The following is a 21,566-nucleotide window of genomic DNA, read 5'->3' on the forward strand; positions in this document are numbered from 1 at the left end:
ATCTTTATATTTATTGACGGATCCTTTGCCAATAATAAAGATTTAAGCTCCTAGATTGGTTACGTGATTATGCTAGGGAATGAGGTAGATACTGCGAATAATGCCTTCCAGCTGACCGGTAACATCATTACTTATAGCTCTACAAAAAGTAAGCGGGTAACGCATAGCGCACTCGCTTTAGAGCTGTATAGTATGGTGCAAGGGGTCGATATTGCATACGCGATAGGCACGACCCTCAATATAATTACTAGCAGGCTAGGATTGCCGAAGATCCCTACGGTTATATATACGGATTCGTTTTCGCTATACGAATGCCTTATTAAGCTAGGTACTACCAAGGAAAAGAGGCTTATAATAGATATTATAGCCCTGCGATAGTTATATGAGCGCCGGGAGATTTATAAGATCCGTTAGATCAATAGGAATAATAATCTCGCCGATGTAATAACTAAAGGAACGCCTAATAAAGCCCTTAAGACCTTTATCGACTGAAATCAGGCTATTATATGTATAGAGGGGTAGGTAAAGAGGCCGGTCAATATCTGACTGCGTTTGGAAGGTATTGGTGATATTATAGGTGGCAAATATGTGGATTTTCCTATGTTCAATATTGTATTGTTTTACTGCGTTTACTACTGCCCCTTTTTGCCCCTTTATTTTAGCTACGATATTCAACATACCGGCTATACGGTATGAGCCTGTACAAGCCGGCCGCGCGGCGCGACGGCGTTATCGGCGGCACAACCTGCCGAGACCGCGCCGCACTTTTCTTTCTATATGTGCGCCTTATATCCCAGCGATTCCAATATTTGCTTCTATAAAAAGAGAAGCTGCTAGTATCGGAATCGCTGTCGTAAGGTGCCCAATTAGGCACATTGCGACGGATATACCGCGTACACCCGATGCGCACGATATAGCCACTTTAGCCCCTTTTGCCCCTTTACCCCTAAGCCCGGTAGGGCACGCGGGCAGCCCGGCCCGACTGCGCCGATGCACGTGACAACGGCACGCACAAAAAGGCCATATCGTGTAATTCCTCTTTTACTTCCTTTCTTCCCTCTTAGTTAGTCATAGTTATAATCAAAGAAGTAATTATACCTTTGACCGGTGACCTCACGGTACTTGATACCACGCGCGCAACCCTACGTACAACTGGGTACCCCTTGATGTGACACCAACATAGTGGACTAACCACTACACTAGTAGACTAGCCACCACACTAGTAGACTAGCTACCACACTAATAGGCCGCCACCACGCTAGTGGGCCACCACGCTAATTTAGCAATGCCACACCTTTTTAACAAGGCCTACTTTAAGGCCTACCTTACTTGATATACAGTAAATAATCCACTGAAAATCCTTAAGGTAAAAGGCAAAGGCCTAAGGTTGGTAGGACTACCGTAAGTCCAAGAGGCGGTATAAGGGCCAGAAGGTCAGTAAGCCAGTAGGGCATTAGACCAGCAGTCTAGTAGGCTACTATAGGATTTTAACAACCCTACTTAGGTTATCTTTTCTAACGAGACTTCTATAGCCAACCAAGTACTAAATATACCAATATAGATATTCCGGAAGCCTCACAAACGATTTAATAAGGGTCTTATTGCAATTCTAAAGGTCACTATAAAAGCAAAGCCTTACTAGCTAGCTAGATGGCACAAGACAGTCTGCGACCTGTGAACTAATCTTAGTATAAATACTAGATTTTTCACTAAGTCCTAAGACTATACAAGTGCTATAAAGCAGGGCAAGTGTAAAGGCAAGGCAAATATAAGATAACCAGAAAAACGCAGGGAAGGTAAGAAGTTAAGAGGCATATAGTGCATTAACAGACTTGATTGTGCTGCCCTTCAACTATCTAGAAAGAAGGGGGAAAGCTATCCTATATATACACGAAGGAGGGGTGGGCCCAGGCATCCAAGGTAGCCAGTAAGAAAGCTCCTCGTAATGCTCGCTTTGCCACTTATATAATATATCAGCAGCCCCACTATATCGGGCCTTTTCAACCACCCTAACCACCGCACTAGTAACTAGTCACCGCACTAGTAACTAGCCACCACGCTAGTGACTAACCACCACACTAGTGGACTAGCCACCACGCTAGTAGGCCACTACGCTAATTTAGCAATGCCACACCACGCTAGTAGGCCGCCACCACGCTAGTAGGCAACCACGCTAGTAAGCCGCCACCACGCTAGTAGGCAACCACGCTAGTAAGCCGCCACCACGCTAGTAGGCAACCACGCTAATTTAGCAATGCCACACCTTTTTAATAAGGCCTACCTTACTTGATATACAGTAAATAATCCACTGAAAATCCTTAAGGTAAAAGGCAAAGGCCTAAGGTTGGTAAGACTACCGTAAGTCTAAGGGGCGATATAAGGGCCAGAAGGTCAGTAAGCCAGTAGGGCATTAGGCCAGCAGCCTAGTAGGCTACTATAGGATTTTAACAGGTCTTATTAATCTTACTTGCTATGTCAAGTCACTATTATCTATTATAGCTTGAGGGACTATTTATCGCACTAGCCGAAGCCCTATTATCATTATAGAACGCGATAAATAGTTTGCTAGAAAGGGATTTATAGCGCAAAGCTATCAGAAGGCTTTATCTGAAGGTCTTTTACCTATTTTTGACGGCATAAGGCTTTTCTAGCAAGATAACGCGAAAATTCATATTTGCACTAGTACGGCTCATTGGCTTTCTGAGCATGCAATTATGCAGATTGAATGGCCTATACATTCGCCTGATTTAAACCCTATTGAGTATATATAGAAAGCTCTAAAGTAGGAATTAGTAACTACTAACCTTTATCTATCTAATCTTAAAAAGAATGAGACGTATAAGGCTGAATTAACTGAATGTATTAAAAAAGCGTGGGCAGTAATACCACAGGCCTTAATTACGAGGCTAATTGAGTTAATACTATAGCGCTTACACGCTATTATTCGCGCACGTGGTTAGTATACTAAATATTAATCGCGAAAAGTAGGGCTATTTGCCACATCTTGTTTTATTAGAATTAATTCATTACTACCTAAGTTGTGGCTATTTGAATTCTTCCGCGATAATATAGTAATGGTGTTGATGTGGGGTTGTTCGTGCATTAATGAACACCTACTGTATGTATGTCTGGACTCTGGAGAGACTGGTACATATTATGGGACGCCAGACACAGTTACATCACAGCTTGTCGCCCGTTGACAGGTGAGATAGCATCGTAGCCCAGTATTTCCCATTGACTCGCACACCAAAATTCTTCCCAAACTCCTCCATTTTTGAGACTGTATATACATGCAATGCAGGGTGCCAGGACAGCTAGGAGCGTCACAGAAACAGCTTGGTCCTTTTGATAATGGTAGCCACCAGTCAGGGTATGCAGCTTCAACGCCGGGCAGGACAGCAAAAGATGACCAATCAAACTTTGCATCATGTCAATACGTAACCCCTAGGAACATATATTCACATTCATCTTGCAAACTTGCAGAAGGACTGGCGGCGTTCCCAAATCAACACTTGAGCACCAACATACCACAACCGAATAGTAACATTGACGTCCGAGGTCTCACAGAAAATTACAAACCCCTCTCAATGGGTTTTCCATCCGAGGTTGATGGTTAAAACGACGAGATGATGCTATGCCGAGGCTCATCCATCATAATCGGGTCGAGCCATGACGGGGAAGAGCGCCTTAAGAAAAAGTCAGCGATGTGTTTGCTTCACGTCAGTTCAGCATTGTTGCTGACACAGCTTTGTGGCCCGTTGTTTGGTCATCGTCGTCTCAAAAGTCGGTTGTGCCATCCCCTTCGCTTGTCTCCGGATCTGGCTCGATGGGAATCGGCAGAGTAGGCTGTGGCGTCTCGGCCCTATGGTTCATTATGATTCGGGAAGAGAACGAAGAACTGGTGCTTGATGAGTTGACGGCTGTTAAAGGTATCCTGAACCGTTCACGATGGCCTCTGGAATGCAGGTGAAAGTGGATGTACGGATTCGGATGCCCGAGATGCAAGAGCTTTGAAATGACTACCTCCTACAGTACCTACCTCTACCTGTACGCCGAACCTGAGGCATCCACTTCGAAATACCTACCAGTCAGCTTGTAGTAGGTCGACGGGAAGTTGCAGTCGACAAGTTGACAAGTTACAGTTTGACCTGACGTAAGCGACCAAGGTGGCGCCATGGAAAACAAAAGGTGCGTTGACGTCAGGCCATCCGGAGTACACCGTAGCCATTCTACACTGCTACTGTATACGAAGCAAGGGGGGGATGCAGACAACATTCGATGAATTGTTCCGTGACGATTGTGCGCCCACGGCAAATGCCAACCTCTGGTCATTTGCATGCAGTTGCTGGCAACAAGTGCTGGGGAAGGGTGTGTGTGTCTGTCAGCTTGACAGGTATGCTTCGCATGCTGACGGAGAAAGACTTCCGTATTGGCTACATGTCGACGGGGAGTGATCGAATCTACGACTTAAACGTCGACGGGTCACACCACACTTCTTGGCAGAGGACAGTAGAACAAGTTTCATACCAGCGCTCACAAGGCTGCATCCACATCAAAGATATTGCTGCTTACCATGGCAAAATGCTTGCCATGATTTAGGAATCAGGATGTAGCCTGACGGAGCAGCTCAAAGAAGCATCCACCAGAACGGGACAGATGGTGGGGCCGCCAGCTGCCAGTTCCGCACTGTCTCGTCCATTTCGCGAAACTTCTTCCTCGTCGCATTTCTAGAGAATTGCATCGACGTGCAGTTGACCTTTGCTGCCCTCCTCTACTCCCTTGACGGGTGCCGCCGCTTGAACTCCCCAGAAATCCATCTACGCCAAAGTCGTCCCGTCGTTCACACTCTGCCGAGAGCACCACTTAGTTGGCGGCGCCACTTGCGCACACTTGCGCAGCCAACAAACTTTGAGCCCTCGCACCAACAATCACAAGCTCACCACCACATGTCCGAGGCTCCGAGTTTTCCGCACGCGTAGCCATTATCAACTTTTCCCATCGTCGACAGCCACATTTCTACTCCGTGCCTCTAAAGAGCTTAGTTTCATTCGTACGCACACTGCACACTGCACACTGCACACTGCACACTGCACACTGCACACTGCACACCATCCGAACTCAAAGGGTTCTGACATCTGCAGATGGAGCAACCTGTTTGCGGATCGCCGATTGAAAGCCGTCCGCATTTTGCTCCCACGAATGGTGCTGCTCGTCATGACCTGTCATCAAGTGCCAATGCTGACCTGCTCAGCAGCTCGTGGGGTTGCTCCCCTTGCTCCTTGGCCTCGTCATGGTTTAAATAACTATCTGCGGCTGCCGTGCTACTTCTTATGGGCTTTTTTTTGTTGGTTATGTATATATGTTCACCGTCGAACTCAAAGCCATTCTTGACAGCTTCAGCAGCAAGTTGAGTAGCTCTGAAACATTACCCAATGGGTGACGAACAGTCAATCCGGGCCTTTGGCCCAGCTCGTTCCACCGTCAGGGGCTCTCCATTGAGTGCATCTGACTTGTCCCTATACAATGACTATTTCAAGGCCAGTTGCTACCTGGCGCTTGGTATGATTTATCTGCGAGATAATCCACTGCTTCGCGAGCCTTTGAAAAGAGAACACTTGAAGCTTCGGCTGCTCGGACACTTTGGATCTGCTCCTGGCCAGATCTTCACCTATATGCACTTCAACCGCCTCATCAACAAGTACGACTTGGATGCCTACTTTGTGTCAGGTCCCGGACACGGCGCACCAGCTGTGCTGTCACAGTCATATCTCGAAGGCGTTTACTCCGAGGTCTATCCTGAAAAGTCTCTAGACCTTCAAGGTGTCCAAAAGTTCTTCAAATACTTTTCCTTCCCCGGGGGTATTGGATCCCACGCAACCCCAGAAACCCCGGGTTCCATCCACGAGGGAGGTGAGTTGGGGTACTCAATTTCCCACGCCTTCGGCTCGGTTTTTGACCACCCGAACCTGATCGCCCTCACCATGGTTGGTGATGGTGAGGCCGAGACTGGCCCTCTGGCCACATCCTGGCACTCAAACAAGTTCCTAAACCCGATTACCGACGGGGCCGTTTTGCCCATCTTGCACCTCAATGGCTACAAGATCAACAATCCCACCATTCTTGCTCGTATTTCTCATGATGAGTTGAAGAGCCTGTTTGTCGGATATGGGTGGGAGCCCTTCTTCGTCGAGGGCGACGAGTTGGACAGTATGCATCAGGCCATGGCCGCCACCCTGGAACACTGTGTTGGGCTTATCAAGAACTACCAGAAGAACGCTAGAGATGGCGGCAAGGCCTACCGCCCCCGATGGCCCATGGTTGTGCTCAGAACGCCCAAGGGATGGACTGCCCCTCGCAAAGTTGATGATAACTATCTCGAGGGTTTCTGGCGAGCCCATCAGGTTCCCATCACCGATGCCAACACCAACGCCGAGCATATGAAAGTCCTTGAAGACTGGATGCGCAGCTACGAACCCGACAGACTTTTCGATGAAAACGGTGCCCCAATCGCCGCATTGCGAACTCTTTGCCCCAAGGGCCAACGCCGCATGAGCGCCAACCCGGTAACCAACGGCGGCCTCATCAAGAAACCACTCAAAATGCCCGATTTCAGAAATTACGCCATCATGGTCGACCAGCCAGGAGCTACAATGACAGGAAGCATGGCCAACTTTGCGGGTTTTTTGAGAGACATTATAGCTCAGAATCGCCACAACTTCCGACTTTTCGGTCCAGATGAAACTGAGTCAAACAAACTAGCTCGCGTTTACGAAGCCGGCAAGAAGGTATGGATGGGAGACTATTTCGAGGAGGACGCCAATGGTGGCAACCTCTCCATGGCCGGAAGGGTTATGGAGATGCTCTCTGAGCACACTTGTGAGGGTTGGCTTGAAGGCTATATTCTTAGTGGTCGCCATGGCTTGTTGAACAGCTACGAACCCTTTATCCACGTTATTGACTCCATGGTCAACCAGGTAAGCGTTTGAAGATCCTTGACCAGCCTTCTTGGGGAAGTTTTTATTTTTCACCCTCTTTGTACTTGTTTATAACATGGGGAAACTTCAGCATTGCAAGTGGATCGAAAAATGCCTCGAGGTCGAGTGGCGAGTCAAGGTTTCCTCGCTCAACATTCTTCTCACAGCTCTTGTTTGGAGACAGGACCACAATGGTTTCACTCACCAGGATCCGGGCTTTCTGGATGTGATAGCAAACAAGAGTCCTGAAGTTGTCCGAATATACTTGCCGCCGGATGGCAACTGCCTGTTGTCTGGTAGGTCGTGTGCCAAGATTGCTACTACCAGCATGCCAGGTTTGATATGCTGACTAAAAATTTTTAACTTTAAATTTTTTCTAAATTCACTAGTGATGGATCATTGCTTCAAATCCAACAATTACGTCAACGTCATTGTCGCAGACAAGCAGGACCATCTCCAGTTCTTGGACATGGACAGCGCAGTCCAGCACTGCACCAAGGGCATCGGCATCTGGCCCAAGTTCAGCTCTGATACTGGGAAGGAGCCGGATCTCATCATGGCCTCGTGTGGCGACATAAGCACTCAAGAATCGCTTGCGGCGACTGACCTCCTGCTCAACTACTTTCCCGATCTCAAGATCCGGTTCGTTAACGTGGTCGATCTTTTCAAGCTCATCCACCCATCCGACCATCCCCACGGGCTCAACGACGTCGAATGGTTGAGCTTGTTCACTGACAACACGCCCATCATCTTCAACTTCCACAGCTACCCATGGATGGTCCACCGACTTACTTATAAGCGACCGGGCAGTCATCACCTGCATGTCCGCGGCTACCGCGAAAAGGGCAACATTGACACGCCGCTGGAGCTTGCCATCCGCAACCAGACTGATCGATTCAGCCTTGCCATAGCCGCCATTGACCGCCTGCCTGAGCTACGTAATCGTGGCGCCGCAGCCAGGCAGACCTTGTTGGATGAGCAGATATCTGCACGGAACGAAGCCTTTGAGATGGGCATGGACCCGCCCGCTCTGACCAAGTGGACTTGGCATCGAGATGGGTTGTGGATGAAGGCGACTGAAAGGGCTGCCTCGCACGCTGCTAAGTGAGACAGTTTTTTTTTTTTTTTTTTTTTTTTTTTTTTTTTTTTTTTTTTGCTTTACCCTCCTTTCATCTTTAGTTTGTCATGACGCAAACAAGCCAGGAGCTGTTTCGGTGGTACAGGTGGTGTATTGGGTTGAAAATACGGATTTGTCTGTCGTTGGTACATGGGGTGCCGAATATGGATTTTCCCGAGTGCTATTCTTTTTTCTATTTGTTTTTTGTTTTTCCTCTTGGTGGAAGAAGAAGAGAGAATGTCCAACGGTCGAAAACATAGTGATTTTCCAAGCCCACTGCTTGCTTACTTCCGCGCTAGTGTGTATGTTCAATCTACGCGTTGAATACACTCTCTTTGTTTGTTGGCCCAAATCTGCACTCGCCCCCCTTGCCCCCTGGTGAAGTCGGATGGGCCCGCGGCTGATTTAGCGCTAGACGGTTCGGGATAATCATCCCCAGGTGGCTAAGATTCACGAGAGACAGCACCGGGTTTTAACGAGCCGCACAGACTTGGTGGGACGAGGGTCCTGCACCAGGAAGGAGTGCGCCACCGACAATCATACATGCTTGCAAAACAAAGTTCGACACCAGCTACCGAGGGCACCCGATCCCGGTCACTCACCATTACCGTCATCGAGTGCAGACGGAGAAAGCAGTCGGGACGGCAGAGGACTTGCCGAATCAACTTTTCAAGGCAAGTCTATAGTTTTCCCCCATCTATCAAAGAAAAAAAAAAGCCACGCTATTTACAGATGATGCAGATAGAAAAAAATTAAATAAAATAAAAGGCTCCCCGGGGAAAGAGGAAGAGGGGGGTAGTTGCACGCAGAAGCAGCCTCCTTTTTGGTCCAGTGTTGGTCAAGAACTTGCTTTAGACCTTGACCAACTTGGGCCCGACGAGGATAAACCTCGCTGCGACAAAGAAACAGGCGCCGATCAACATGGTGAAGCCGCAAAACAGCTGCAAGCCCAAGTAGCTGCCTCCCTGGGCGGACACAATGGCGCCTCCGATTGGGCTTCCCGTCAATGCACCGAAGGACATGATAGCGAAGGCGGTGCCGACGCGAGTGCCAACCTGGCTGATGTCGGAAATCTGAGCAATGAGCGTCGGGCCGAGCGAGATGAAGGCCCCGGACGAGAAGCCAAAGATGATCATGAAGACGATGATGCCAGCCGTGTTGTCGACGGGGGTCCACACTGCCAGGCAGAAGACGGCGGACAGAAAAGTGATGCCGATCATGACGTTGTAGCGGCCGATTTTGTCGGCGACGATGCCGGGGATGATACGACCAAAGATGCTAGACCGCTGGGTATTAGACAAGAGAGAAAAAAAAAAAAAAGGAACACATGTCATTTCAAAACGCTGAAAGATTGTGGAGGCGAAGAGCGGAAAGGAATAAGGCCCAAGACGGCGTACCTGACGGCATTCAGAATGGGAAGAAGATAAGGAATCAAGGTCGGTGACGTCCCGGCAGCTCGCGCCTGCAACAGAGCGTAGTTGAAGGGCAAAAACATGCCCCACATGAAGAAGAACAGAGCAACAACGGTGACGGACATGCGGGCATCCTTCAAGGCATCCAGATACTCTGAGAGTTGGAAGGGCCGAGGGCGAGGAGGCAGTCTCGACTTGACGGTGAGGCAGGCAACGGACATCAAGGCGAGGAACATGAAGGCCATGACGCGCATCATCCAGGGGAAGCCGATGCTCCTGATGAGATGGGTCATCATGATGGGCAGGACGACGCCGCCGAGAGAAGACCCGGACACCATGGTGCCGAAGGCAAAGGCGCGGCGCTTGAGGAACCAGGACACGAGGGACGACATGCAGGCGTTGAAGACGGCGCTGGACCCAATGGCGGCGACGACGGCCTGCGCCAGGAAGAACTGGTAGTACTCGTTGCACAGGGACACCATCATCAGGCCGAAGACGTAGGAGAACATGCCGCCCCAGAGGAGCCACCGGGGGCCGTAGTTGTCGTAGATTCTCCCAAACTTGAGAAACGCAGACGAGTCAGCTCTGCGGTCCCTGCCGCCGGGGCGGCCGTCCAACTCGCGCGTGGGAGAAGAAGGGGGAAGGGGGAAGGGGGAAGGGGGAAGGGGGGTTTGCTTGTATACGTACGATTGTGCCGCAAAAGATCATCATAAAGGCCTGGCAAGAGGTGATCCAGCTCACCGTCGAGCTGTTGTACTGCTTCAGGGGCACCGAGACGTAGTACTCGACAAAGACGCCGGTGCAGTTGACGAGGCCAAAGGTGCAGAACAGGGCGCACCAGCCGCCCAGCACGACGAGCCAAGCTTCGAGGCCGCCGTCGGGGAAGTCAGCCGCGGCCGCTGGCGGAGGAGGCGTCTGGCGAGGTTGGGCATGGGCGTGGGCCTTTTCGAGGTCGACGACGCCGGTGCCGTCGTCGCGGTTGCTTGTTTTGCAGACGGAGGACTGGGACGGCGAGCGGCAGCGAGGGTGGGCGCGCGCGTCGGGCCTGTCGTCGACGGCGGTGGGGGTCTGGGAGTCTACCGAGCTGCCCATGGTCGATTTCTGTCCCTTTGCTCTGCTGTTTGGACGGGGGGTATGTTGTTGATGATGATGATGATGTTGTTGTTGTTATTATTGTTGTTGGTGGTGGTGCCCTTTTTTTTTTTCTTTTTTTTTCTTCTCCCTTGGTTGATTCGTCTCGACCAGCCTCAACTTTCCATGGCACCACGAGTAACTTGCAAACGGCAAACGGCAAACGGCAACTGGTTCAGCACGCAATGGACTGGCGCATGCTCCTGTCGAGAAAAGTCCAGTGATTCCCGCGGCTGCGGCAGCTCCCATGGTATTTATCGCCTCGAAGCAACGAACTCGGCTCGGGCCATGCTTGGTAAGCCCATTGATTGACAAGACAAGACACCCCCAACACACAAAACACACAAACAACACAACAGCAATCCTCGAGCTCTCCCCCGCGCCGCCCAGGTCGGAGACCGAGCCGAGCCAGGCAGACAGTGGCCAGACTGCGCTGCTAGCTTTGGGGCCATCTCGGTCCACACGGCTTGCGCGTGCGTGAGCAAGAGCAACAGGACGGACGGACGGATGTCGTCAAATGGTGGGCAAGGCCACATGGCAGTTTTAGGATGAGGTGCTGGGCGGGGGGGTTTGGCTAGCAGCCTACCATTAGAGCTTAGGTCAGGTTAGGTCAGGCTCAAGCTAGGTCTGGTTAGGTTAGGTTAGGTTAGGTTAGGGACGTTAGGGGGACTTGGAGGCAGCTAGCTGGTTAGCTGCGCGTCCCGAGTTGACGTCTGGTCCTTCCAACCAACGCTCCTTCCCCCGAGCGAGAAGGGGAGAGGGGGGGAAGGAAGCAGCTTGACGGCCGGCCGGGGCAGCTGTGCCGGCTGGCTGTCGTGAGGGGCCGCGACTGGAATCGCCGAGCTGGGCCGAGGACAGGAGTCGGCCGTCGGCAGTCAGCAGTCAGCAGTCAGCAGTCAGCAGTCAGCAGTCGGCAGTCAGCAGTCGGCAGTCGGCAGTCGGCAGTCGGAAGACAGCAAGTCAGTCACATTCAGGATGTCAGCCCCCCCGGGCGTACCTTATCGGGGCAAAAGAGTTCCAACTCCGCCACTCGGACCCCCGAGGGCTGTTATCTCCGCCGCCGAGCCCAAACCCCGAGCTGGAAGCTGGTCCTGGTTGTACCACACAGCACGGGTTGCGGGTTACATTATCCACCTCCTGCCCTCCTACTCCACTGCTCCCGCCAAAGTGCGCGCTAGTGAGCCCACCACGCGCACATACATACACTCTGTCCATACGTTCCCATGCTCGGCAGCACGTACCCGCGCTTATCATGACTGGACCTGAGGCGAGACAAGGGGCGGAGCTGAGGTTGTTCGGAGTCATCTCCGATCGCCGATTCCGAGACCGCCCCGCCATGGGCGTGACATGACATCCGTGCAGGGTCCGTGACTCTGGGCAGCAAGCAAGCAAGCAAGCAAGCAAGCAAGCAAGCAAGCAAGCAAGCAAGCTGCACCAGCCGCTCCTGGTGGACAGGCATCGCCTTGTCTCGTTCACCGTTTCAGCAATTCCTCGTTCTTCTCTTGGCCCCCTCCCACACGTGGCCTGCGACGCGACACGCGTGGTCAGACGGGCAGGACTGGATTGGAAGCTCCGTAGTGCTGTGATGGCCCATCCACGTCATCTGCCGCAGAAAATGATCCGCATGGTATAGATCCTATTTCGGCCCATTTCGGCCCCGGGTCATCGAGTATGTATATCTATGAGTACAAAGGACCAAAAATAAGTCAATGTCATGGGTCTCCCCCCTCCCCTCCCCCCCAAGTGATGAAGCAGCTACCGCACAGTCTCCTTTAGCTCTTTTCCATCGTCAAATGTCACCTTGCCATCGTTTGGCGCTGAAGCCACGTGCAGCTTTCCTGCAACCCCAGCCCCAGCCTCGTTCCCCTCTGTCGTCGTCGTCATCGTCGTCATCGTCGTCATCGTCCTCGGTTGGCCTGCTTGCTCAACCGCAGCTGGCAAGCTACCCGCTGGCGCATCGGCAATCTCCTCGACTTGCTCACGGGTGAGGGCGTCGACGACACGCACCCCTCGACTGGACATGAGGATAGTTGTGGGTCCCTTAAATTGAAGAAACAGTCGGTCTCCCCAGATACTCCTCCGAGCCACGGTCCTAAAGTCATGCAAGGCCCTCGACAGGAACCTGTACGTCTTCGAATCACGCACCGTCTTCATCAACTCGAACTCCGGTATCCAGGACGTCAAGGACGGCACCTGAAGTCGCAGGCTTGTGCTTTTGAATCGAAACGGTTGCGGCGCGTTCCTCGACACAGGGTAGGCCACGACGCTGCCGGGATGGGCCACGAATTCCTCGCCCTCGCTCAGGGTCAGTTGGTAAATCTGCCCAGGAGCTGATAGTGCTGCCAGTCCTCGCCCAGTGACATGTGTGCTGCCCCAGTGAGCGAGCCCCAGTCCACGTTGGATGCGTAATGACAAGCTGAGCGTGTGCCCGGTCCATGCAAGTAGAGCGTTGCGCTGCGCAACTACCCAGTCGGTCGTCCCATCGAGGTGCAGTACCGACAACGATGTCGTCGGCGATCTGGTGGAAATAAGTGCTGTGACTGGCGTCGTCGATGATATTCGCTGATACAGAAAAGGAACTCCAAGGGTCGCTCGGGTGAGGGGGTTCAAGAGGGACAAGGTGGACTGGGCCTGCCAAGTTCGCGTCAGTGCAAGAACAGGTTTCCGAGAACCCGTTATCCTCCGTCTCGACATGACGACACGACAACGCCTTTGGCGGCCTGCCCTGTTTGTTTGAGAGAAATGAACTTGACGTACGTTATCCGGCCTGCCAGCAACAGCGACAAGCGTGCCCCGCCTCGTATAAAGCTTCTGCGAGGCCGAGAGGGTAACTGACAGCATCGAATACGGAGATCCTAGCACTTCGAATCGCGCATCTGCAAGACGTGAGCCACCAAGACGAAGGGGGGGGGGTGGCTAGGAAGGAAACAAGGGAAGAAAAAAAAACGAGAGCAATCGGCCAAACAAAGGGATTGGCTGAAGAAGGCGAGGGGATAAACCTCACCTGCCATGTCTCCGAAGCTGTCAAACGGTGCTCCCAAAGCGTCTCCCGCCATCTTGGATGCATCTGTACTTGGCGCGGCGCTGATTTGAATGGCTCGGCACTGCCAACACACAAATGTTCCTGGGCGACGGAAACCGAGGCCACGCGCCGCCACCTTGACCAAGGACGACGATTGTCGCATCTTGAAATGGTTGCTTTTGTCCGGGAGCCACCGTCGACAGTTGAAAACCCCTTCAGCTGAAGGTTGCCGAATCCCCAGGTGGTTTGATTGATCGGGTTCGCTCGGAAGCTTTTTCCGACATCCGAGCCGCTGAAATGCCCAATTACAGGAGGATTACGGAGGTACGGAGTATTTGCACCGAGTACGGACTACAACAAAGTAGGGCTTGCCAATGGGCCCCACCAGACCTCTTGTTGCTGGGACAACCAGCTCATCTCGCTTTACTTTGCTTGGACACCAACCCCGTCCGCAACATCCCTGATGAACCAAAGACCTTCCAAGAGGCTTTGGTCAACATCAATCACCAACTCGCCTAGGTACAAAGGTACTGCCCAAGGCCTGGGACAAAATCTCGTCGCAAATCGCCGGCAGTGTCGCGTGGGTGCGGTTGAGCAGGCGTGTTTGCCTTGTCCTTCTTCTGCCTCTTCTTCTTCTTCTTCTTCTTCTTCTATCCTCACTCAATACGTGTTTGCCTTGCATGCGTTCATTCCCTCGATTCCGCCATGTCAGTCCGCGTTGTTGCGAGAATACGTCCCCTTCTTGACCAGGAGTTGAACAAGGACATCATTGTGCGGCCCGATTGCACTGAGCCGGGCAAACCCAACACCATTATCAAAATTCCGAGTCCCAAGAACGTAGCTGAAGAGTTCTCGTTCGCGTTCAATGCCGTGTATGATCAATCGACGTCGCAAGAAACATTATTTACTTCCGAAGGTGCGAGTCAAACATGGAATCCAAGCCTCGCTGCTTCTCGATTCTAGTTTTTTTTTTTTTTTTTTTTTTTTTTTTTTGAGAGAGAGAGAGAGAGAGAGAGAGAGAGCGAGAGAGAGACCGCGTGAACGAGACACGCCAATCGCCGCCCAAGAATACTAAAACTGTCAGCAGTGCAACCGCATCTCAAGTCATTGTTTCAAGGGTACGATGTTACCATCTTCGCTTACGGCGTCACCGGCACTGGGAAAACGCATACGATGCGTGGCGGCCTGAAACTTGCCGACCGAGGTGTCATTCCCCGCCTTCTCAGCGGTGTGTTTCGGAGGAGCAAGAAGATGATGAAGGATACGCAGGGTAAGACGACGGTAAAAGTCAGTCTATCCTACTACGAAATCTACAATGACAAGGTGTTTGATCTTCTTGAGCCTGTCGAGAAAAGAACTCCTTCGGGCTTGCCTCTGCGCGCCGAGGCTAGCGGAAGGACTGTGGTAGCCGGACTATCAGAACGCGCCTGCGAAGATCTCCGAGACTTTGAGAAGTTGTATATCGAGGCCAACAACAACCGCGTGACCGCATCCACGAAGCTGAATGCGCATAGCAGTAGGAGTCATGCCATTCTACGCGTCAAGGTCACTCAGACCTCGGCAGACACCGTTCAGGAAAGCACCGTGTCCGCCATTGATCTGGCTGGGTCGGAAGATAACCGCCGCACTGACAACGACAGGGAGAGACTGGTGGAATCCGCGGCTATCAACAAGAGTCTCTTCGTTCTCAGCCAATGCATCGACGCCATCTCGAGAGGGGACAAGAGGATTCCCTATAGAGAATCCAAGATGACCCGCATCCTATCCCTCGGCCAGAACCACGGCATCACCGTCATGATTTTGAACCTGGCACCGCTTCGTAGTTATCACCTCGACACCCTCAGCAGTTTGAACGTCAGTTCTCGAGCCAAGCGCATCGAGGTTCGCGAGATTGAAAACGAGGTGGTCTTCAAACAGTTGCCCAAATCCACCCATTCGAGTGCCGTCCAGCGACAGCCGCTACGACCGCTAGCCAATGCTCTAAGCGCGCACAACGTGCACAATGGCAATGCTTCCTCAAAGGCTTCGGGAGACGTGACTGCTCGACCAATCAAGTCCTTCAGCGTCTACACGGACAAGGCTAGACAGTCGCCGAACAAGACAATGACACCACTTTCAACAACGCTCCCAAGGCCGGTCGTAAACGTGAGCTCGGTTGCTCGACCCAGCGCAGCTCATAAACGGCCTTGGGAACAAGAGAGTGCTACGGCGAGGCCTAGCAAGGTTGCTCGGCCAACACTAGACGAGCCTTCCATCATGGTGACGGCCTCGCAGATCGAAGCCATGGTTGAGAAAAAGGTTGGAGAAATCCTGGCGGCCCGATCAGCGGCCGAGAACTCGGCTCAGCAAAGAGCCACCCCAGCTCAAACGGAGATTGGCGAAGCCATGCAGAGACGGCTCGAGGCATTGGAAAGACGCATCCAAAGCGAGGAGAGGCGCGAGGACTCAAAATCTGACGGCCTGCGTTTCCTCCTGGCTGCCAGGCAGCACAGGGAGAAGGGAGAAGATGCATTAGCGTTGAGAGCATACGAGATGGCTCTACCCTTTTTCCCAGGACAAGCAAAGCTCATTGGGAAGATTCAACGTCTTCGTAGCCGACTGGGAGTGACCGGGGAGACGACGACAAGGACGATGCGGAGCCCCTTTGGAAGCCCTCTGCGGCCTGGAAGAAGAGCAAGAAGGCCGCGTCTGACAAGCACCATGGAGCGTAGCGGCTCCGAGCAGGAGGAGGCAGGTATTGAGGAGGAACTTCTGGACGACCAAACCATCAGGATCCAGCTCCCAAAGCCCAGATCGAGTTCCATGGCCAAGCTTCAAGTTTACGACGATTATGCTAGTGAGACGACGACAGTGACGAGAGCTCGGAGCTCGGCTCCACCCCAAGGGCTTGTGGGTTGCTGAGTTTTCTTTTCCTTTTTTTTTCTTTTCTCGTGTTTCTTTTTTTTTTCTCTTTTTTCCACACCTTGTTTCTCTGCTCCGATCCGACTGGCGTTTCATAATGTCAAGGTACTACTCTGCCCGCATGTTGGTTGTAGGATGTAGGAAGATGTAGAAAGCTGTTGGATGACGTGCCGTCGAGCAAGTCAGCATAGTGTAGGCGTCGAGGCCGGGATTGGATATGCACTGGAGATGCCAGGTAGCGCGGCGCATCGTACATCTGCTCCGCCTGGTAGATGAGCAAGCCAGCAACATGTACATAGTTGGTTCCTCCTCGCCATCGCATCGCATCGCACACCCAAGGTGAAACGCCGGTGAAGCAGAGCACCAGGCGACGGAGCAGCAAGCGGCCCAGGAGAGTACATAGTACAAGTAATGCCAACAATGTAGCCACGGTCCGTCGCCGCGTTGAATTCTGCGCGGCAGAGCACGTATTCTCTCCCAGGCACGGCGCACATCGCTCCCTCCTTGGGCAAACGACCAGGGTAGTTGGGACCCAGCACTCTGGTTTATCCCTTCCCCGGGTTTTGTCTGCAGATGTCTGGTACCAGATGGCTTCTATACGTGTAGCAGCAATATATAGCCCCCCTAATGCATTTACTATATGTCAGGTACCTGGGTATATATATAATGTAGCCCGGGGCCAAGACGTGGTCTGCTTGCTTGCTTGCTGTCCTGCACCCTCGCCACGACAGCACAGTCCGGACTGGCCGCGAAGCACCGCCAACCTAGCAGTTGTGCCATGCCGTCGCAGCTCTCAAACCCCGCGAGCGAAGCCGTGAGGCCGTGAAGTTGTGAAGCCTTTTACGTCTGAACCGGTCAGTACAGGGTAGGCCGGCTCCAAGTTTGTTTCAGTCGAGGCTCGGGAATGTCGGTGCATTGATTCGACTCCGGACGGGGCAGGCCTGGTGCGGCAGGCAGGCAGGCAGTTCAACGAAGCAGGGCAAGGAACCGGACTCGGACCCAGGTCGTTCTAGATCAAGGCATGATGTTGTACCTTCAGCAGCTCACCCGTCAAAGTTGAGCGGCTTGGTACATGTATGCTTCGGACCTCACAATGGAGCCCGAATGCGTCTGGCGCCCTTGGTAAAGTGGATTGACGTGCTATTTTTAGGCTTGTCCACCCCTATCGCACCCCGTGTTGTGTTTTTTCGTCCAGCCACATGACTAATTTAACCGTCAACACAGAAAAAAAAAAAAAAAAAAAAAAAACCAAATGAAAAATTGCACAGAGACAGACAGGCTTGAATCAGTTAAAGGATACTTTTCGAAATCCCAGAATAATTAACAAGTTGTGATTAAGAAAAAGATACAAGACAAGAATACCTGGCACTGTTTCTTATCCAAGTTGCCCTTGATTGCCCGCGTTGCCGTCCGACATGAATACCTCCTACCAGGTAGGTTAGGTAGGTACCTCTGACCTTTGGAGGCAGTCCACCAGCTGGTGGTCTTTTGGTACGCAAGGTACCCAGTGCTTCATCCAAGACGAGTTGTTCCAGAGACATCTAGTCTAGACAGAGTAGTGATTTGAGCCCGAGACGGACTCCAACAAAATAAATCAAGAATAAGAATGCACAGCGCCGAGGAACCGTATGTGTCGAGGAGTATCGTAACAAGGAAAATCCGCGCTTTCTTTCCCGGCGCAGGGAGAGCGGTTCAAGAAATCGTGAAAGCCGTAGGAACTCCGTTTTTGCTTGCTAATCCGGGCCAGACCAAGACTGGCGTGCTCAAAGAGATATTTGACAACGACTTGCCTCGCTATATCCGTACCCGCGCCGTGTTGTTGTTTATTTACATAGTCTTCATAATCACCAGAATGGGGACGCTGAGGCCGCTGGGGACGCAACTTGCAAGTCGGTCTGGGCCTGTGCATCGCGTTTTCTCTTGACTGCATGCGTATTCCAAGCAGCAGAGGAATCTCATCTGATCATGCTGGTGCGCCGGTCGACAACGCTTGATTTTTCCTTGGACCCGAAAGCATTTCGGAAACTTGGGATCGAGCTGAATCGCTTTAGTCGCTTGCGCTCAGTCGAGGCTTCGGTTCGCAAGTCGGTCGAGAAACCTGGGACAGGCGTGGTGCTTTTGTTGGGCGACATCATCTCGCCGTGCAGAGCGTTTACCCGAGCTTGGCTGGAATCCGCAGACGAACCGGTGCTGCTGGGCGTTTGGAAGACGTATTCTCCGTCAACGTAGATTGCGTTGGACTGAAAGGTGGATCTTCGATTGCGACGGCGGGTATAACGCTGCTCCAGGCGAAAGATTTCAAGCTTGGCCTGGATTCGGTCGAGCAGGCTTTGACCCATGGTTGGCAGGATGGAAGAGTAGACGGCGGTTGACGGAGAATAGGAGGCGTAACACGGAGATTTGGTGTGCAGCGATGGGGCAGTACAGAAGCGACCGTAGATTCTTTACGTGACGAGGGAAAGCATAGATTGATTTTTTCTTGTAACGAAAGAAAAAAAAAATTAAAGGGAAAAAGGGAAAAAGAAGAAGAAAAAGAAGAGGAGAAAGCAAGGTCCAGGGAGAAAGGAAAAGGAGGAGGGGAAGGAAAGCAGACGTGTCCGTCCGTATCCGCTCGTACCGTCGTTTGTTCCAGTAATGAGGCAAAAAGAGAGGAGCGCCAGAGCAATACGATTCCAAACAGTCGAGAGCAAAGAGTTTCCAACAACCGTGTTCCGAATCTTGGGCAGTTCCAGTCGTGGACGTTGGTGGTTACGCGGAAGCAAAGAACGGCAAGGCAAAGCACACGACTCCAAACAAAGCGATGCAGCAGGGGGGGGTGTACTGACGTTGAAAAGGGTTGTTGCGGCACTGGGAGTACGGAGTACCTTGGGAGGAAAGCCAGGACCCACCCGCCCCCACCAGACGACCCAACCAAGCAACCAGCAACCAGCAGCCATTGAGGCAAGCGTGCCTGGCTGGGCCCTGGACTAATAACTAATAGGTCCGCTGTCTGACTTTCGCGTGGGCGCGTGGGCGCGTGGGCGCGTGGGGGCCCCTGGAGCAGGGTTGGCCCCAGCCCCATGCAAAATTGCAAATGACCAAGACGAGGGTCAGGGGTCAGGGGTCAGGGGTGGAGAGATTCAAGAGACTTGGCCTGATTGGATGGCGCGCCCCGCCAGCCGTTTTGCAAGCCCGCCCTCGGGTTGGTTCATCAACAAACGACCCGACCCGGCTGAATATTCATTTATTCCTCCTTGATATTGAATCCGCCACTTGAGCACTGCGGAGTACGCAGTACTTTGCCGACTGAATGAAACACACGGCGATGCGCTGCTTCCAATCAATAAAGCAAGTGTAGACGCCCACGGCGAGCGACAACGTCCATGCATGTGGTCCTGAGTCCCGCGCGTCCCCCGCGGCTGCTCGTGCTCGTCCAAACTCGACGGCGGTGGGCCCATCCACTTGCAGCTTGCTGTGGATGCTCGAGTCCGCGCTACGGCGTAGCCCCTGCCCCCTTTTTGCATTCCCAATTTCAAAACCGTAGCGCCTTTTGGGGAAAGAGGGAGAGAAGGAGAGAGGAAGGAGGAAGGAAGGAGGGGGGGGGATTGCGCGCCAGCCAGATATCTGCAGGCAGTTGCGACGGAGGTACTTGCGTCTCTTTGAGTTTTGACGTTGCAGGTCCACCCATGCTGTCACGATGGATTACATATGTAATGTACATAGATGCAGCGAGTTGCGTTGCGCCTGCATCTCGGCAGAAGTCTGGTCGCATGCAGCTTCGTCCAGAGTCTTTGATCAGCCCACACCTAGTAGATACGAAAGCCGATATAATGTCGCGCATGTCGGTTTGATTTCGCATTGACGGGTTCCGCCGCACTCAAACTTGGAGCGCTTCAACCACAGAGGCGACGCGCCGACCGTCCAGCGACAGCATCGCCAATTGCCGAACAGGTAAAGGTACAGTACTGTATCTGTTGGACATGAGGGGAGACAAGGACGATCCCAACAATCCACAATCCACAATCCCCCGCTGGTAGTCTGCGGGTCGGGTCTGGTCCTACCAGGTCGAGGTTTACCCAGTGGGTCTTAACCCCTGCAGCGCTCGAACGGGGTTTCCCCAATCGCTGGCTGTTGCTACAGTATGTACTGCGTAGCCTTTCTTCCTTTCCCCATCGTAGCTCTTGGGGATAGCTCTTGGGGATAGCCGGAACCTTAAACTGTCGCACACCAAAATATATGACCAACATTCGTTGTCATGGATCAAAGCCGTCGAAGCCCGTCGATCAAACCTGCAGTTGAGCTCTCCATGGTTATCGCCTGCATGAACGGCTGGCCCATTCCCATTAGATCTTGTGCTGGTTCCGCAGTGGCGTTCGTAGTGAAAGCCATTCGCTGCGCCTTCTTCCACAACCTCCACCCAAAGTTCTGTGCTGCTGCTGTCTTACTTGTGTTTTATTTTATTTTATTCTGTTTTCAGTTCTCGAAGAATCACAGCATCTCTGATGTGATGCCTATCAGCGTGGCTCAGCCAACAACGTCGACCGCCCGCTTGTACCTATGGTAGGTACCTGGAGGTCGGGCTATTAGACCTTCTGAGCTAGGTCCCTAATCTACTCTCTGTTTTGCTACACTAGAGGGCGAAATAAGCAAGCATACTATCACATATCATCGATTGGTTGCTTGATTTTTTTTTCTTTTAAAGAAAAATAGAAAGCCGTAATGATTTGCTGTACTATGAGCTACTAATATATTCCCAGTCTATTTCACATTGCCCGGAGCTGATCAAATCGAGTACAAAAGTACCTCATAGCCAAGGAGAGGAAAATCTTTTTTTGGGGAGACATGGACAAAGCCACGATCAATTATCTATACACAGCAGCTTTATAAAACAAGAAATCCAGAATTCTGAATCGTTGTGCTCAATCTGATGCACAATGCTTTTTACAAAGACTCTCTGCAATGGTGGTTGTCCAGTGCTCCTTCCCTGTTTGCCTCCCTCGTCATTTGGATCTGGAAAGAGCCAACATCAG

At 52.1% G+C, this 21,566-nt stretch overlaps 6 protein-coding genes across 6 annotated transcripts; 3 read left to right on the top strand and 3 right to left on the bottom strand.

The window, feature by feature from the left end:
• Positions 1 to 3,290: 3,290 nt before the first annotated feature.
• UV8b_01389 (uncharacterized protein) lies at positions 3,291 to 3,970 on the top strand (the record flags this gene model as incomplete). Its single annotated transcript, XM_043138887.1, has 2 exons — positions 3,291 to 3,605; positions 3,725 to 3,970. The coding sequence occupies 2 exons, from the start codon at positions 3,291 to 3,293 to the stop codon at positions 3,968 to 3,970; spliced, it is 561 nt and encodes a 186-aa protein (XP_042994821.1).
• Positions 3,971 to 5,432: 1,462 nt separating this feature from the next.
• UV8b_01390 (uncharacterized protein) lies at positions 5,433 to 8,082 on the top strand (the record flags this gene model as incomplete). Its single annotated transcript, XM_043138888.1, has 3 exons — positions 5,433 to 6,974; positions 7,066 to 7,270; positions 7,364 to 8,082. 3 exons carry the CDS (start codon positions 5,433 to 5,435, stop codon positions 8,080 to 8,082), a joined length of 2,466 nt encoding a protein of 821 aa, XP_042994822.1.
• Positions 8,083 to 8,942: 860 nt separating this feature from the next.
• Positions 8,943 to 10,595, bottom strand: UV8b_01391 (uncharacterized protein; the record flags this gene model as incomplete). The annotated part of the gene is made up of 3 exons (XM_043138889.1): positions 8,943 to 9,369; positions 9,489 to 10,063; positions 10,191 to 10,595. The coding sequence occupies 3 exons, from the start codon at positions 10,593 to 10,595 to the stop codon at positions 8,943 to 8,945; spliced, it is 1,407 nt and encodes a 468-aa protein (XP_042994823.1).
• A 1,794-nt stretch (positions 10,596 to 12,389) lies between these two features.
• Positions 12,390 to 13,819, bottom strand: UV8b_01392 (uncharacterized protein; the record flags this gene model as incomplete). The annotated part of the gene is made up of 3 exons (XM_043138890.1): positions 12,390 to 13,265; positions 13,392 to 13,510; positions 13,639 to 13,819. 3 exons carry the CDS (start codon positions 13,817 to 13,819, stop codon positions 12,390 to 12,392), a joined length of 1,176 nt encoding a protein of 391 aa, XP_042994824.1.
• Positions 13,820 to 14,361: 542 nt separating this feature from the next.
• UV8b_01393 (uncharacterized protein) lies at positions 14,362 to 16,557 on the top strand (the record flags this gene model as incomplete). The annotated part of the gene is made up of 2 exons (XM_043138891.1): positions 14,362 to 14,572; positions 14,744 to 16,557. The coding sequence occupies 2 exons, from the start codon at positions 14,362 to 14,364 to the stop codon at positions 16,555 to 16,557; spliced, it is 2,025 nt and encodes a 674-aa protein (XP_042994825.1).
• Positions 16,558 to 18,512: 1,955 nt separating this feature from the next.
• On the bottom strand, positions 18,513 to 18,896 carry UV8b_01394 (uncharacterized protein; the record flags this gene model as incomplete). Its single annotated transcript, XM_043138892.1, has 1 exon — positions 18,513 to 18,896. One exon carries the CDS (start codon positions 18,894 to 18,896, stop codon positions 18,513 to 18,515), a length of 384 nt encoding a protein of 127 aa, XP_042994826.1.
• Between the last annotated feature and the right edge of the window lie 2,670 nt (positions 18,897 to 21,566).

The sequence above is a fragment of the Ustilaginoidea virens genome, chromosome 1 (genome assembly GCF_000687475.1).
Source record: "Ustilaginoidea virens chromosome 1, complete sequence".
In the NCBI taxonomy this organism is placed as follows: Eukaryota; Fungi; Ascomycota; class Sordariomycetes; order Hypocreales; family Clavicipitaceae; genus Ustilaginoidea; species Ustilaginoidea virens.